General features: G+C 39.7%; 2 protein-coding genes across 2 annotated transcripts; both read left to right on the top strand.

Moving 5' to 3' along the window:
* The first annotated feature begins 2,581 nt into the window (after nt 1–2,581).
* alx3 (ALX homeobox 3) lies at nt 2,582–7,829 on the top strand. Its single transcript, XM_042004255.1, has 4 exons — nt 2,582–2,930; nt 6,063–6,340; nt 6,473–6,598; nt 6,794–7,829. The coding sequence occupies exons 1-4, from the start codon at nt 2,582–2,584 to the stop codon at nt 7,139–7,141; spliced, it is 1,101 nt and encodes a 366-aa protein (XP_041860189.1). The 3' UTR covers nt 7,142–7,829.
* A 2,303-nt stretch (nt 7,830–10,132) lies between these two features.
* rbm15 (RNA binding motif protein 15) lies at nt 10,133–13,651 on the top strand. The gene has a single exon (XM_042004741.1). The coding sequence runs from the start codon at nt 10,284–10,286 to the stop codon at nt 12,834–12,836; it is 2,553 nt and encodes an 850-aa protein (XP_041860675.1). The 5' UTR covers nt 10,133–10,283; the 3' UTR covers nt 12,837–13,651.
* The last annotated feature ends 4,250 nt before the right edge of the window (nt 13,652–17,901 follow it).

The raw sequence follows: 17,901 nt of genomic DNA, 5'->3' as shown, positions 1-17,901 counted from the left end.
AGTGGATCTGGTCATGGTGCACACAGCAAGTTGATACTGTTTTCTGCTATTTCCTTGCTTTTAAGCACCTTTCACTTTGAATTGGCCAAGACAGAATACACATATCATGCTGAGGTAGATTTAGTCATAATTTCACACAATGTGCTTATTTTATAAAAGATAGGGGTTTTGTTTTGTTTATTGTTGGTGATTTATTTCTCTACTTCTCTACATAGCATATCCATACATCTTGAGCACTCTTGATGCAGTATTCATATAAACACTGTTACCTGGGGCAGATCACATCATAACATGTCCGTTCTTCCTCTTGCCCACATTTCTGGGATGCATTTGCTTAGTTGAAGTTTATGAATTCAAGAGTGCCCTGCCACCCTGGGCCACAAAGGACATGCTTGTAACAAGATTGGAAAAACATATTTGGCATGTATATCTCTTCAACATTTGCAACCCTCTAATAGAATTATGAGGTTTTTAATATTGTTTAGCCAGACAGTTTGATAGAAGCTGGTATAGCTACAAGCTAGTGTTTACAGGGGGGAACACACTCAAACTGTGGGAGGGTAAAAGGTGGCACTGTGGCTGTGATTAACATGACAGCAAGGTCTATTTTAGTTTTTGTGCTCCACTGACCCGCACATGTTAATCTAAGTCATGCTACTCATAAATTTCATTACTCCTTAAGGTCACTAATTATTTTAAACTCAAAGGGGTCCTTCCTTTCCATTCAAGCAGCCAGACATGGTTTTGCAATTTATGTCCAGATGAAGATTGGAAATTATTATTTTGCCTTTGACTATTTGAATTTTATTATCTCCACACCTGGGAGTGATGAAGATTGTCATAAATTATATATATATATATATATATATATATATATATATATATATATATATATATATATATAAGTGTATATTACAATTATGATTTGTTTCCTTGCTGCAGTTGTTCACTTAAAATCTTATGATTTTACATTATTATTTTTTTCTTTACCAAGCTTTGTCTCCTGCACTTAGTTCTGTAGTGGACAGAAATGGAATCAAATGGGGCTTGTGAGGCCTCTCAAGCCAAATGGACCCCATGTTTATACACTTGTCCATCATCTGAGCAGTGCGGGGCCTCGAGTATCCAAAGAGATGATGAGATGGCCCCGAAACCAACGGCACCATGTCTGAACTTGGTAAGTGCACCGTGTTTGGATGAGGTTTGTGTAGATGTGAGATAACATGTCAGTATCAAAAGCCCTTTCTTTTTTAATGCTGAGTCTGAGCAAATTCAGTCAGTTTTGAACTCAATGGTAAAGAATAACATCATTGTTCTCTGCGCCTTGGACAAAGTTTGGTGTTTTACTGCTTGTATAATTTTGAAAGACATTAAGTATTATTTAAATTATACTCATTAAAGTTTCTTTTCTTTGTTAATTTGATGTATTTATTTATTTATTTATTTTTTTAACCAGTAATACTTAATTCGGTTGTTAATATCTTATTTATTAATTAAAATAGAACAAACACCGGCGAGGTGAAAAAAAAACTGTGATTGTCATAGTAACTTTTAAGCGAGGCTAAAATTTTAAACATGTTTAAACACTATATACCGCATGCGTGCTGCTATTTCATTTTATCTTATGGAGACATTTTTCGATAAAAAAAACGGATTGTTTTATGCTGTGAGCAGATAAAGCGGGAAAGGTGTCAGTGACAAAGAAAAGAAAAAAAAGTGTAGACCAACAGACTTATGTTAATTTTGATCGGGATAAGTCGGTTTTAATAACATGTTGTTTGGATTTTTGCAGTTTATCGTCATAACGTGTTCGATCTTTGCTATTTGATTTTTGTTTTTGCTTAATACTACATTTAGAAATCTGAGGATTTCTATTTCAATTTTACTTTTATTCATTTCAGAAAGGAAGCTAATGCGTTTTTTATTGTTTCGTGTCCAGTTTTGTATGTTCTTTGTCCTCTTTTTACATTTAACGGGCCACTGTCGATGGCGCTAACCGGCGTCAAGTTATTGACTGAATTAATTTAGAAAATTAAATTGTTGGCGTTAAAAATTACGCAAGCAAACATGTTTGCTGAACAAAAAACAGACACCCTATTTTGGATAGAAAGAAAAAGTCTGAACACCGTGTTTTTGGTAGTTGTCCGAAATACGAAAAGATAAATAAACTAGAAAGAAAATAAATTGCGGCGTGGATGTAAACTACAAAGAAAAGCTGTGTGAGAGCCGTCTATCAGTCCTGCCTGATCTGGTGATTGGGTCCATAATAATATATGAAATAGGAATTAAATGGTTAATTGGAAGGACAGAAACCGCGCGTGATTGAATTTTTGGCGGATTATATCAGACTGTTGGAGCCACACAGACATACACACACACTCAATGTCCTCTCTCACTGAGTCTTGGACATGCATGCACACAAATACACACGCGCATCAGTCCCCGTTTCACGGGTCTTTGTTTCTGATCTGTTAAATCCCACCCACTTGACATGAACACAAGAGAAAAAAATCTCTCAGCCAGTCGCCCACGCTGACAGCGCCCAGTCGCTGTTGTCTAAACTGCCTGCTGGAGCCGTGAGATGGAGACGGAGAGCTGTTTGCCTTTCTCTTCGCAGAACAGCAGGAGGACGCCAGCAAACTCTCCGGGATTGGAGTCTGGTGGCGGCTCCGGCTCCTTTCTTCCCTGCGATAAGCTACAGAAACCCTCACATCTTCCTCCACCTCCTCGTCTCAGCCTGCGCGGGGATCTTTACGGTGCAGCCATGGGCAGGTTTGGCGACGCTGCAGCGGACTTTACGCACGGCTCTGGCCCTCCCAATCCGCCCGGTTCACCGCCCAAACACAGCAAGTTTTTGGACGGTTTAAACCAGGATCAAAAGGGGGCAACGATAGGCGGCAAACCGGCATTTTACGAGAACGGCATAGGGGGTAAGTTGGAGAGAATTTATGTAGGATAATTAAAAAATAAATCTCATAAGTAACAGGTCAGGTTGTCAACTTTGTCATTTTTATTTATTTATTTATTTTACGTATTAGTTTAAAGCAAAGGTGAACTGGCTGACAGGCGTTTTTATTTTATGGTTTCATTAGGAGGCATTAAAAGCAGGCCTACTGCCCCAAACGTCTTTAGCCCTTACTTGACAGGGCAGTTAAAAACACCAAATAAAATGCTGGAGGAAAACATCAGACGTGAGAATGATCTCACTCTTTGGAAAGACTTGTTGAGATTAGTCTAAATCCGTTTGTGGTCTAAATAAATTCTAAAAATCTTCATCGTCTTAATAACGTGTGTGCGCGCTCTGTATGAAATGAAAGTGTGACTTTGCAAACGTTGCAATAAAAACGTCAACAAGTTTTCTGTCCCTGATATAAATTAGCCTAATAAACATTAAAACCAGTCTGGTAGGAAGCTGGGTGTGTCAACAGATAACTTGTCATCCTGTCAGGCCAAAATGCATATAGATATTTCCGTATTTCGCTATTTAGACTCTATTTTGGTTCTTTCTTATTTTCTTATTTTAAATATAAAACACAACAGAACTTTGCAAATGTCCTGCCTCCGGTGCTGTCAGACGGTTTGGGAGAAAATTCCATCATGGGAAGAAATTTTACTGTATATGTTGAACCAAAGCCTGATGAAATGATGTGGTTTCTCATTTTGTTTATTGGTGCAGATTATTCTGCAAAGCAACACAGGATATCAGCATCGATAAGGTCTTTGTGATATCTGTGTTCAGAATAATATACGATGGTTTCATTCAAGCTGATGCCAAAAACAACGCATACATTCAACAGTTTTTCCCCAGAATTTCTTGTGATAATAACACGAGCTGTGCTGTTTCAAACTGGGCCTTTTATTATTTTTCTATTAAATTCTGGAAGATAATTTTCCCTCTCATTTTCTTACCATGACCACAGCGGAGATTCACACACACACACACACACACACACACACACACACACACACACACACACACACACACACACACACACACACACACACACACACACACACACACACATTTAATACTGATAAATGTTCATTTAATCTGTAGTTTCTATGTGCAGAATAACAAGTCTGTCTGTGTGTGTAAGTTTATGTGTGTTAGGATTTGACTTCAAAGCGACACATCTTCCTGTTTTGTCTGCAGTGTGTTAAAGTTTAGTACTGATGGCACAACACGATGAAAGTACCCTTGACCTGCCTTACACAATGAAGTTTTACTCTGTTTGTCCTTTTAAATGGATTTCTATCAGTTAGTTTTATATGTTTTCTTCATTTCTTTATTTTATTTTTATTATTATTCATTAATTATTTAAACATTTACAAAAACAATTTGTGCTTTCAGGGAAATGTTTCTTTTGATTATATTCATTCAGAAGTTTTCATTTTCATTATTGTAGTTATTATAAATTTCTTTTTTTTTTGTTCATTTGTTTATTCCTGAACTGTTGATTTGATATTTATTTAATTTAATACCTATATTTACTTTATTTACAGGCTGTTTGTAAAGTGTGAGAATTTTACAATTCAGGTTATTATTTTTTTCTTTCTTTTTGTTGATAAACAGTCACAACCTTAAAACCAGACAAAATGCAACTACAGGAATAATTCATTTTTGAAATTATTCATATTATCTAAAATATTTTAACTGAAAAACACAAACTTCTCGTTCAACATGAAACACAACGTATTTTTGTAAAGCAGCTGAAGCTAAAGTTGTCATATTAATTATAATAACCTCAGCAGACTAATTTGAAACCAGTTAGTATCTACAAAAATATACCATAATTTAAAAAGCCAATAATAATAATAATAATAATAATTAAATAAATAAAAAAAAAAACAAACAAGAAAAATAATTTTTTTAAAAATGTTCATGTACAGATCAGGAGACCTGGATAAATGGAGTTCAAGTTCACATCACAACAGTTACAGTTTATAAGAGCAGATCCTCATGAAGCTCCTGCATTTCAAATTGATCCCCCTTTGCTTTTTCCCGTATTTCACATAGATCTCCAGTTACACTGAAGTGGAGGCAGAGCGGATGTGACTGCTTGACAAGCACTCAGCTGAAAATATTTTCAGCATGTGGTGTAAGGTTGGATCTAATGGACATGAGGAAATTAATGTTGCAATGAAAAATGTTCTCTGTTAAGCCCAATATTGAATTAAGAGGATAGAAAAGTAGTGTCTCAGCTGACCCCAGTGCCTGCAGATAGATGGAGAGCGGTTTTGTTTTGGGGTGCAGGGTTAAACGTAATGAACATAGACAAAAACATCCAAACACTGCAGGAGCGAGCTGCCCTTTCCCTGCTCTGTTAACAGGAAGGAAAATAATGCTTTTAGATTCCCATCACTACTCAATGTTTTAATTTAAAAAAAAAAAAAAAAAGGATATATAATCTTTAACAGATAGAAGTCTTTTGTGTAATTCAGGACTCTATCCTGATCATCATGTTCAGTGTGTTAAGTTTAACATGGGAATTCAGCAAGTTCACATCAGGATTACATGACTAAAGATGTCCTGCGTTATCGCAGTCAGATCTTGTATTGCTCTGGGTTTATCTGAAGCCAGCTCACTGAGGGTTCACTGCCTCAACATGGGTTGTCTGGACTGATCAAATTAAATCAGAATTAGTGTTGCTTGTGTGTGTTGTTATTTTCAGGCAACTCGGAATATTATTTGGACTGTTTGAATTTGTGAATCAATGAGAAACAAGCAAACATTCACAGCTTAAATGTTTAATATGATCAGTTTGATCATCTGGCAGTGAAAATTAATTTATTGACCATTTATTTGTTTTCATTTGTGGACATTTTTTGGATTCCCAGTGAAACTATGTTATTATTTATGTTGTTATTTTTTTCTATTTTCTTTTCCCCACATTTTTTTTCCAATAATTTCATGTACATATTATTTAACTAATAAGAATAAGAACAAAAAACTTTTTATTTAATTTTATTTTAGGAATGTACTTCACGGGCAGGAAAATATGAAGCATGTGTTATATTTATTTCACATACATGTAAGCATGTTCTTCTCCTATGTGCTGCAGACAGAGAGAAAGGAGCTCTGAAAAGCATGGGCTACTCTGGGATTGGCTCAGACTGCTGCGGCAAGCTGAAAGAATCGGGCAGTGGCTCTTTACAAGGGGACTCTATTGCTGACTCCATTGACTTATCAGGGAAGAACAAAAAGCGGCGTAATCGCACCACCTTCAGCACCTTTCAGCTGGAAGAGCTAGAAAAAGTGTTTCAGAAGACTCACTACCCAGACGTCTATGCCAGAGAGCAGCTGGCGCTGAGGACAGAGCTCACTGAGGCTCGGGTTCAGGTGTGTTCCAACAAAAGCATCACATTTCACCTTTTCCTTTTATAAGTATCTGAAAAATAAAGTTTATGGTCTGAATAAAACTTATTGTCTTCTGTTTAATTTTTTATTGTATTTCGGTTTCCTTTCATAAAGGTTTGGTTCCAGAACCGCAGAGCCAAATGGAGGAAACGGGAACGTTATGGGAAAATCCAGGAGGTCCGCAACCACTTTGCTGCTACATATGATATTTCTCTTCTCCCTCGCCATGATGCATATCAGGTTGGATGCTGCAGACGTGACATGCATTATGTTGTAGTAGATGTGCATAACTGCTCCTGCTAAGAATTGAGAACATTTTAGCTGCCAAAAACTGAGCAAAATCAATCTAATCTTTGCTGATAACGAGTATAAAGCATTTTCATGTTTATCCCATCAATTTCCCAACGTGTCCCATTTTTTATCTGTTCCACCCAGATGCAGAGCAACCTTTGGCCAGGTGCGGCTTCAGGGGGCGGTGGTAGCTCTGGCGCAGGCTGTGTTCTTGGAGCTGACTCCATCCCCTCATCCTGCATGGGTCCATATTCTCACCCCCACAGCAACCTGCAAAGCTTCATGGGCATGCCCACGTCCCCCAGCCACCCACACCACCACCACCACCCTCACCATCCCAGCATCAACGGCCTCTATTCGCTCCACAGCTTCCCAGGAGGTCTTGGACCCCCTTCCATTGAGGGTCCAGAAACCGATTACAAACCGACGGGCTTGGTGGCCCTGCGGATGAAAGCCAAAGAGCCAGGCAGCATCCTCTCCTGGCCCACATGACCACCACAGAGCCTGCTGCCCACTGTGCACTGATTGAGCCAAAACATGTTACATTTCTGCCCCATACAGTCCCAGATGTACACACCCACCTCAGCATATGACTCAAATATTTCTTCTTTACATTTATCTAAGCCAACTTGGAGACTTTTTGTTATTAAGAATATGTTGGAGTGTTGGAAATCTGATGAAGCGCAGTACATATAACTTTCTTTTTTTCTGACTTTAGTTTGATATTACAAAGAGACCAAAGAGGAAAATTATTTAAGCATGTAAAAAGATGTAATTATCATATTAATCACTGTCCTCTGTCTGTTGTCTTTATAGTGTGACCAGTAATAAAGGCCTCCATCTACATCAACTATCATTTTCAGTAAAAGGCTATTTTGGGGACGGGATAAAGAGAAAAAAAGGTTCACAAACAATTTTTGACTGAATTATATTGGTCTTCACATAGATCTTCAAGTGAAAAGTTTGTGTCACTTTAGAAAAAAACTGAGAATGTGGTTATGAGGCAGAAATGCTTTACTGACTGTGGTTGCTATAAACAAAGATTTTTGCTATGCAGAAGGTGTACGAAGAGAGTTTAGTCTATTTTCAGCGTCTTAAAGGTGGTTGATCAGCTGGTTAGGGAAAGAAAAAAAAGTGACCACATGTCACTCTATGTAATAAAAAATCCTGCCAAGCATGTGTGGCCATGCACCAAGGCAGGCTTTCCTTATTAAAACCTGAACATCTGAGCAATGATGTACAGTTTGATAGAGGAAGGAGGATTTAATAAAGAATATTGTATTTTGTCCAGTTATTTACTGCAATCAGCGCATCTGCTTCTTTTCTTTCTTTTATAAAGACTAAAGTATCCATAAGTAGAAGAAAAAAACATGACATGCATATATTCTTGTGGCATATTTAGCCTCACGGTACCTCCTTGTTGTGCTTCACCCCAAATAATTTACTTTATTGTCAAGGAAACACTGAATAGCATGGTACCATCCCATCTGGTGTGAATGAATAAATACCAAAATATTCATGTCAAATGAGCAAACATGTCAATCTGTGTGAGCCTGGGAGCACAATTTCAGTTGAGGAAAAAAAAAACTAGCGGACAAAGCCCTCCTAGGAGTCTGCATGGCTTTCAGGGCAAAATGCTCCTTTCTCTCTTCTTGCTTTACTATGACAGTTATGCTCAGGGCAGATTAGCTGGCTGTTCCCTGTCTGTGCAGGGTTTTGTGAGAGGAACATGTGGTTCCAATAGAGGATTGCAAAAACCCATCAGAAACACTTTCCACACCCACAGCCTCAAATTCCAGCCAGGCCCTGGGAGACGGCAGCTCTTACTGCAGTAACATAGTCCCTCCTGATTAAATCCCTGATTAAGTGGAGAAGATAAGGAGACCTGTCAGTAGGGATAAAGGACTGAGGAGATGGCCATCTTTAGGAAAGCTGAAAAAATAGCAGATGGTTGGTCAGGGCTTTTTTTTTTCCTTTTTTTTCTAAAGCACAGGTAAATTTATGCTCTTAGGCCCAAAAACAAAAAGGACGTTTAGTAATTTAGTGTCTTTGATTTATGTTAAATCCTGAACACTGTCAGGAGAGCTCTGATAAGTTATGACACCATAACTACACAGTTGCTTATTTTGCTGAAGAAAAGGGTAAAAGATAAAAAATAATAAGCCCTTATTACTTAAGGGGGCTATAACTTTTTATTAAACCAATTAAAGTTGGAGTGCTGTGGCATAAGCTTTGATCATTGTTGACCCGATATATCAGGCAAAGAACGGTAGGTATTATTTGTCAGAAATAAAAGTAAAATGTTGATTTACAACTGCACAATGCTAGAGGCAGTTATTAATTTAGCATCACTGTTTGTCAGGGTTAATATAAGAACACTGTCTTTATAGTCTGGTAGTAACTGAACAATTCAGTCTCATTAATGGACTAAAAATATGATTTAATGCTCATTAAAATGTGTACAGCTGCCTGTGGGCTACTGCTCTAGGCTTTGATCTCCACAGGACTTATCTAGGCCTCTATGCACAGTTATTGTCCCACAAAGCTAAACAATGTGCACTGACCAACAGTGCAACAGAAGCAAACAGTGGGGTGTTCAGTACAAACTGTTTTTAGCTGCAATTTGACATTTTATTTACCAGTGTTTCAGGTCTAATGACTTCGTAGATATAAATTCTTAGAGACCAAAATGTGGATAAATTAAGTGGAATGTTACAGGAACTGGAAAGTACTGTGCAAGCTATACAAACTTGCAAAAGGTTGCTGATAGAAACAGCAAACCTAATAGGAGTTGTTTTTACACTTGCAGGATTTAAAACAATGTTCTACTACAATAGGAGTAAAATAACTTATACGATGGCTCAATAAGAGTGGGCTGTTCAGTATGTTGCTTTCAACTTACACCTACAAATCTGCAATATCCTGATCTAAAGTCTTAAGAAATTGTATTAGTTATTAAATAGCGACTCTTAATCTCTCTAGTTAGCCTGCATGGACGTTAAACATGCATGGAAGCTTTCGTTGTCCACGCAGACCATTTCTTTTAGTTTCTTTTTAGTACCTTTTTGAGGGACTAAAAAGAGGGAAATGCCACTACCATTTCAGATAGTGCTCAGATGCTGCCCCCCTGTGGCATTAGCTCTAATTGAGAGGGAGAATATCTCTTCGCTCCGTGAAAATACTACTCCTCCCTCTCGCAAATTCAAAAATAAAACTTAACTCACAAAATCTGACTTATTCTGTGCAATATTAGATAATAGATGCACAAAAGCGGATGTTGCTCACATCATACATGCATACAAATAGCTTTTAAATATTTTAAAATCTGTATTCAAACCTTAGTGATATTTGGAAGCGCTTTAAACCTTTTATTTGCAAAATGCAGCAGACGAAGTAGCCGACCCTTGAAAGGGGTGATTGACAGGCACTTCAAACATTTCCACCCACTTTTTAACCAATCAGAACGAAGGGGCGGGCTTTCATGATAATCTTACCAAAATGGCGACTGTTGTTGTTTTCTCGCAGGGTCAGTGAATTAATCCGTTCATGATTTCAGTAAATTTCTGCACTAATTTGCAGAAATACTACTAAGAAACAGCCGAGTACCGCAAGAGTCGACTCTGCGTGGGCTGAAATGAAAGGCAAAGAGCGGTCGCCGATTAAAAAACGCTCCCGGGCCTTGGAAGACATACGAGAGAGGGGAGGATGCCATCCGACCAGCAAGAAAATGGGGGCTCTCTCCATTTCCAGTGGGAGCAATAACGGTAACAACTCCACCAAAAACGACGGCAGCTCGACAAGACGGAGTCTGCTCGGTGAAAAAAGAGACAGGGACTTCGACGGTCATAGTAGGACTGGAAATAATCACAGCTGTCAGTCTGCTGCTGCTAGCTCCGTCGGTAAAAACCATAGCCTGAGCCTGACGCTGGATTTAGCCTCACCGAGGACCACCTCGCGGGGGGAGCAGCGTGTTCAGCCGCCCAACGCTGAGAGTGAGTACAAAACGCTCAAAATCAGCGATCTTGGCACTCAGTTGAGCGATGAGGATATAGAAGATGGGCTATTTCACGAATTCAAGAAATTCGGCGACGTGAGTGTTAAAATAAGCCGCAGCAACGATGAACGGATAGCGTTCGTTAATTTCAGGAAGCCGGAGGACGCCAGAGCTGCTAAACACGCCAGAGGTCGGCTTGTGCTGTACGACCGGCCGCTGAAGATCGAGGCAGTATACGTTAACAGGAGGAGAAGCCGCTCCCCTGTGGAGAGGGAATTATATGGTGCAGCTCAAAGTCACAGACATTTGCAAAGACCCCTCTCGCCCCCTGGGCTTGGATACAGAGACTACCGGCTGCAGCAGCTGGCTTTGGGACGACTGCCTCCTCCTCCGCCACCCCCACTGCCTAGAGAATTGGAGCGGGACAGAGAGTTTGCCCTGTTTGAAGCCAGGGCACGTCCAGCTTTCATTGCAGAGCGAGCAGCCTTTCGTGAAGAGGATTTTATATCTCCAGAAGATGACCAAAGAGCCAATAGGACATTGTTTTTAGGCAACCTGGACATTACTGTTACAGAAGCAGATCTGAGGAGAGCTTTTGATAGGTTTGGAGTCATAACAGAAGTGGACATTAAAAGACCTACTCGAGGACAAACCAGTACATATGGATTTCTGAAATTTGAGAACCTTGACATGGCTCATCGTGCTAAGCTTAGTATGTCTGGCAAAATAGTGGGTCGTAACCCTATAAAGATAGGTTATGGGAAAGCAACGCCCACTACGCGTTTGTGGGTGGGTGGACTTGGGCCCTGGGTACCTTTAGCTGCTCTGGCCAGAGAGTTTGACCGTTTTGGCACGATAAGGACCATAGATTACAGAAAAGGAGACACTTGGGCCTACATTCAGTATGAAAGTTTAGATGCTGCACAAGCAGCTTGGACTCACATGAGGGGCTTCCCGCTTGGAGGACCAGAAAGAAGACTTAGAGTGGACTTTGCAGACACTGAGCACCGTTACCAGCAGCAGTTCCTGCAGCCTCTCCCTATACCACCGTTTGACATGGTGGCTGAGTCATTTGTCCACCGGGCAACACCAGAACCTCTTAGGGTTAGAGATCGGACTCCACCGCCTCTTCATTTTAGAGACAGAGAGCTCTTTCCTGGAACTGAGTGGCCCAACCCAGCTATACGTGAACGGATACGGGCGTCACCTTTTGAGCCTCTGGAACATTTGGAACGGGATCGACGGACACGGGATCCTTGGTCTTTGGAACAAGAGCTCCAGGCACGAGACCCTACACGCAAACGGCGTTTAATGGAGGACGGGCGTCATCTGGAACACAGTCCTGACAGCACGGAGAGGACAGTAAGACGGAGACGTGCTTCTCCAGAAGGCAGCCCTGGAGGCAGCAGCAGGGATGGAGGGCGCTTCAGTGACTCAGAGCGCCCCCTGAGAGGTGAGAGAGGGTCCCCAGCAAGAGAACGTCACAGTAGCGTGGAAAGAGGGGTAGCTGAACGGAGACTGAAAAGCCAGATTCTTTCAGAGAAGGGACCATCAGGCAGCGCTCTTTTAGCAGTTGGAGAGCGCAAGCGAAAGGCGGTCGATGGCGGTAAAGGGCCCGCCAAGAGAGAACGTTCTGAAAGCAGTGCTAAAGGAGGTCAGCCATCCAAGCCAGATGGCACTAAACTGAGTTTGGCTTGGCGTGGCATGCTGCTCCTGAAGAACAGCAACTTCCCAGCCAACATGCACCTGCTGGAGGGGGACCATGGCGTAGCCAGCGACCTACTTGTCGACAGCACCACAGGAAGGCAGGTGAGCGAGCTAAAGATCACGCAGCGTCTTCGTCTGGACCAGCCCAAGCTTGATGAGGTGTCCCGGCGTATCAAGGTGGCAGGTCCTGGTGGCTATGCCGTCCTGTTGGCAGTTCCTGGAGCCACAGAGGATACATCTTCATCTGACCCAGCAGCATCAACCCAGCGGCCGCTTCGCAACCTGGTGTCCTACCTCAACCAAAAACAAGCAGCTGGAGTCATCAGCCTGCCTGTGGGAGGGAGCAGAGATAAAGACAACACAGGGGTTCTTCATGCTTTCCCCCCCTGCGATTTCTCCCAGCAGTTCCTGGATTCCTCTGCCAAAGCTCTGGCAAAAAGCGAAGAGGACTATCTGGTCATGATTGTGGTTCGTGGTGCATCTTAAAAAAAAAAAAATCACAATGCACTAAGTTCAAGTGGAATCTAAGAAAAAAGAAAGGAAAAAAAATCTGCTGTATGTCAGTAATTATTGCATGCTGTGTCTTCTGCATCATGGGGTACAGTAGTATGGTTCTTGAGTGTTTGTATGTTGCCATGTAATTCACTAAAAGGACAAACAGTGCCCTCCTACAAAACTTAAAATGTTGTGTGTTTTTGAAAATTACTTTTCAGTGGGTGTGTCAGTTTGATCACAGTCACAAACTTGCTGCAGTTCAGACAGTTCTGTCAAACAATTAATGTTAAGAGTTTCTCTTTAGTCCAGATTCAGTTAACTTTATTCAGAAACTGCTTTGGCTCTTAAACGGTTTTAAAATATTACCTTTGCAGTTGTACTCCAAGAAGAAGGTACATTGTAGACCTGAAATATTTTAGGTAACACCGCATTTCCAAGAGACTAGTGTTGAAGTCACATCTTCCACACAATGTTAACTAAATCAAAACATTCTTAAAAAAATCTCATGTTTGTTTCTGGGCAACTATATTGTTTTACCCCAACCTAAACAGGTGGTGTTATTGTGATAACTTCTTTCCCAAACATACACAAGGGGGAAAAGTCGTCTTAATTGAATAGATAGTGTTGACTTACACATGCAGTAATGTTACATTTTGATAATAAGAGACAAGAGTGAGTGTGACATTTTTGAACTCAAAGTGTTCAACGAAGGTCAAATGTCTTTTGGGAAAAAAAAGAAACCTGATTAAAAAAAAAAAAACTGGTAACATTTCAAGGTTTTAAATATGTTTAAACATGTCACACAACTCTATACCAGTGGATTACACCCCCCCAAAAATATATATATATATGTATGTATATATGTATATATATATATATATATATATATAAACACATGTGTGATGCACTGAAAAAGAGATGTGTAATGTGTTTTTATTTTGCTGAAAGTAAATCTGTGTGCAATGTCAAAACTGGACATCAAAGGTCATAAGGTAAAACTTTTCTAGCTACAGGTCATACATTTCAGTTACCTATGTTATGTTATCTGTGTGATAAAAATGACAAATTATGTTCAAGATCATTGTATGAGTTTGAGTGTGCATTGTGTTCCTCCCTCCTTTTGAGCGCCAAATTGCAGATTAGACTGTAAAGTTAAATGTGTTTTCACCGGTTAAAAACTAAATGATCTCTAATCAATGATGTGTGGAATGAAGAATACTAACAGATGTGACATTTTTTTTACCTTAGGACAGCCTATAAAATACACAAAGCATAGTAAAGCAAATTCTAACACCTTTCTTGTATTTTATACTCCATGTTTTATTTAGTGCATCCCTTTATTAGAAATGTGATATATGAGAAACTACAGTAGTAACTGACAACAAAGCTTAGAAGGTTTTGTTTTGATATTTGGAAGTTTTTTGTTTTTGTTTTTCCCTAAGAAACTATTAGACAATAATATTCAAAATCAGTAAAATACTGGCGGGTAACAAACCTGCTATTTGTTCAGTAGTAGGTTTGTGCAGTTTTTTTTTGTCAATGCTGAGTTGCATTTAGAAGTCTAAATTTAAACAGTATTTAACTCATGCTTGCCAACATCTTTCAAAGGCCTATTTACCCTACGTTTAGCCATTGTACGTTTGTCATGCAGTAGCAACCTATTATGAATTACAATTTGCTCAATTTGGTTTTATATTTATTGAAAACATTCATATGTGGCAAATTTTTTGTACATGTGAACATCACACCCACTGAAACTGTGGACTCCTGAGGAGACGAGTGCAGAGCTGCAGGAAAAGGCATCCTAGTGTTTGTGAACCCCCACTGATGAGGCAGCTTTTAAGTTGTGTAGCCCATCTGCACCTGTGATGACTTCTGTTTTAAGTGGACAATTGAGCAATGTACGCTTTGATGTCATGGGAAAGGAAAATCCGTTGTGCCCGTGCGAAGCTGTTGACATACCTGCAAGTGCGTTTTGGGCACTAAATGTGACAGAATATCAATAAATTGTTCATTTGAAGGGAAACGTGTTTCTTCGATGGAAGTGAATTGAAGAAACAAGCTGCAGTACCTTATTGTGTTTCCAAGGAGTTGTCACTTGAAATTTTGTTTTCTGCTCGCAGCAAGGGAGACAATTTGCAAGTTGTTTAGCTCCAGTGAGGAGAGACCCATGTTTCATGTGAGGATCACTGTTTGCTAACAGGCCAGTTCTGAGCTCCTAAGTTGCCCATCATAAATTACTTCCTCCTCCAACTGTTCCTGCTGGCGTGTGAACACCTGATCAGGATTGAGGAGCTTCCACTTACCCTTATGTGCTGCCAGAGTCCAGTTTGCGGTGTGAAACGGTGGCAGATGCATACTGCGGTGCAGTTTGGGAGGCGAGGGCTGGAGCAAACAGCATCACATGCCGGTATCCTGTTATCTTCTGTGGCCATTACTCAAAAGGTTTCATTTGCAATGTTCCTGGTTCTGAATAGGAGGCAAAGGAAACTCGTCACTGGCCGTCACACACTCCACTGGGGAGATTTAACGTGACACAACTCTGAAATTTCCATAGCACCTACAGTTCAAGCTGACTCACTGCAGAGGCCCAGCTGAACCCCTGGGCTGATTTGTCTTTATCATACGTTGCCCAGTTATGATTTGATTTGACTAAATGTTTGTATCAGGGAAGAGGATTGGCTCAAACCTCAGCTAGGAATTTTATTGGTCCCAGTCTCTGTGCTCTCCCCTTATTCAACCCTCTCTGTGGAGATGAGTGAAGCTGTGTCCTGTTGCTGTCTGAGGTGCTACTGCATGGAAATGAAAGTCGAACAGGCCGCAGTGTTGACTTGTTCTGCCATCCCTGGAAGGAATCCACGCAGCGGATCACACTCTTCGCTGAAGTTCTTCTAGGACACCTGTTTATTTTCCCAGTTCCCTTTTTCAAGTTTAAGGCCTCATTACACAGGAAAGAAAGTTTTCCATTCCCTACTTCCATACATCTTAGCCATATTAGTGTGAAAAAAAGAAGTGTTCTGTACTGACAAGGATGCCTTCACCTGAGAAGCACTGAGATCTTGAGGACCACAGAGCACCTGGTCTCCTTTCCCAAAATCCACTGACACTCAGGTCAGAGCTGGTGCGACTGTATGCCTGCTGTGCAGAAACAGCATGATGGTGAGTAAGACGAACAAGCGCTGCCAGCCATGACTGTATTGGTGGCTTAGGCAGCAATGGTGAGTATCAAGTGTGAGCACCACATATTTTATAATATGAAATGCAACATAGTGCACTCTTGTTTTTAGTCATATTTCAAGTTATTTCCACTAATGGTAATGGGGACAATCTCAAAGGCTGATGTTAGATAAGAGCATTTAATTCCATCAATACAATATTGCACACAGTGCCTCTCAGTTTAAGATTTATATAAACAATTTTGATTATTTCAAGTAGCAATAGTTTCTTAATCTTAATTTATATTTTTTTATTATAAGAGTCAAGCTGAGGCATTCGTGACATACTAAAGTGAGCTTTCACACTTAGATTGCTGTTAGTCTAGTGTTGAATCTACAATTGAATTTCATGTTAAGGACAGCACAGTTAGTTGATTTTGTAGCATTAATATACATGTTAACTAAAAGCTCTATTATTTCTCTGAAAACAAGAAAACGTAGTTATAAACTACTGTGCATATAACCAGTAAGAAAACTGATGTAGATTCATTCATCATTCTGTCACAGCACAACAAATCAATAAAAGCAGGGGTGATGATAAGTAGAAATGTACTCGAGTACCCACCCAAATATTTGTTCACAAAAATTTTGATTACCGGGTTGTTTTACATTCATTTGATACTTGCAGTCATAAGTTACTTGATAAAGTTTAACAAAGAATAATTTCTGATTTCCATTTAAGGTTAAGCTAAAACAACACTTAACACTTGTCAGATAATCACACTTGTATTTACCAGCAGAAACACTAACAGAAAGTACACATTAGTGTGGATTTATATAATCCAGTTATATAATTAGTTTCTGCTTCTTTGTGTTTTTTCGGTGCTAATATTATAGCTATGTGTTTTTACAGAACTGCTACAGTGCTGATAAGCAGAGCATTTCCCATCACTAGTTTAAACCTCTAAAGTCCATTATTTAATTTATAATGCTAAAAAGACTTTGATTATATTATTAACCCCATAATGCTGGTTTTAAATAGAAACAGTCTGTGGCTTATACCAGCATTCACTGCTAGTACGTCCTTTTACTTTGCTGAGAGCATATTTAGGCTTATGAACAATATATAGTTACCAACCTAAATTCCCCCTTAATGCGTTTGTGAAACATGAAATAGGTACAAATGTAACAGCAAGATGATGCATGGTAAGTTATTTTTTAGTATTTCCAGTTTAAGATAAAAATGCACACTGAAAGTCCAAACAAGAGGTTTCAACGATTTCTGGATAATTTGTCTTCAGATGCACAAACACACACATGAAAATGTTGTTTTTACAGTTTCACAGATTTGAAACAATACTTCCTGAATCCTAGTTACCCATAATTTGGAAAACTAAACATAAAAACTAACATTTATACTTAACATGCAGATTATAGTCTAAGTTTTATCAGTAAAACTTGTCATGTGCCTCTGCTGTTAGTGAGACTTGGCTGGGTAAATGTGTTGTTAAATCTGGTGCAAACAGATGCACAATATGGCATGTAACGATGAGTCCATGACCCAAGTCACAACATCCTTTTAAATGCATCCTAGCTTAAAAAACTGTCCGGGTTTAGTGCAAGCAATTGGAAAAACGAAACATTTCACATATTCCTTTTATCCATGCTGGTTGCAGGGAAGCTCATGGCAGCCTATGACACCAGTGTTTATTTACACTAAGATTTTTTTCTTTCTGACATTTAAACCATTAAACCTACTGTAATTTAACACCGTCCACATGAAAATATTTTTTGTTTTCTCTACAGAGATCCACTGGGAAGCATTTTGTCCCCTGGACACTGGGCATGTCTCCGAGGTGTCATCTTCTGTAAGTAAACTGTGTTTCTGATCAGTCTGAAAT

The sequence above is a fragment of the Melanotaenia boesemani genome, chromosome 13, assembly GCF_017639745.1.
Source record: "Melanotaenia boesemani isolate fMelBoe1 chromosome 13, fMelBoe1.pri, whole genome shotgun sequence".
Classification (NCBI taxonomy): domain Eukaryota; kingdom Metazoa; phylum Chordata; class Actinopteri; order Atheriniformes; family Melanotaeniidae; genus Melanotaenia; species Melanotaenia boesemani.
Note: the sequence above shows the minus strand (reverse complement) of the source record. Positions and strands in the feature narration are given on the sequence as shown.

Bases quoted from the DNA above. Each gene is read 5' to 3' on its own strand.
- rbm15 (XM_042004741.1), top strand. From the start codon at position 10,284: ATGAAAGGCAAAGAGCGGTCGCCGATTAAAAAACGCTCCCGGGCCTTG.
- alx3 (XM_042004255.1), top strand. From the start codon at position 2,582: ATGGAGACGGAGAGCTGTTTGCCTTTCTCTTCGCAGAACAGCAGGAGG. The intron at 2,931-6,062 runs GTAAGTTGGAGA...TATGTGCTGCAG, and splicing joins TTACGAGAACGGCATAGGGG to ACAGAGAGAAAGGAGCTCTG. The intron at 6,599-6,793 runs GTTGGATGCTGC...TGTTCCACCCAG, and splicing joins CTCGCCATGATGCATATCAG to ATGCAGAGCAACCTTTGGCC.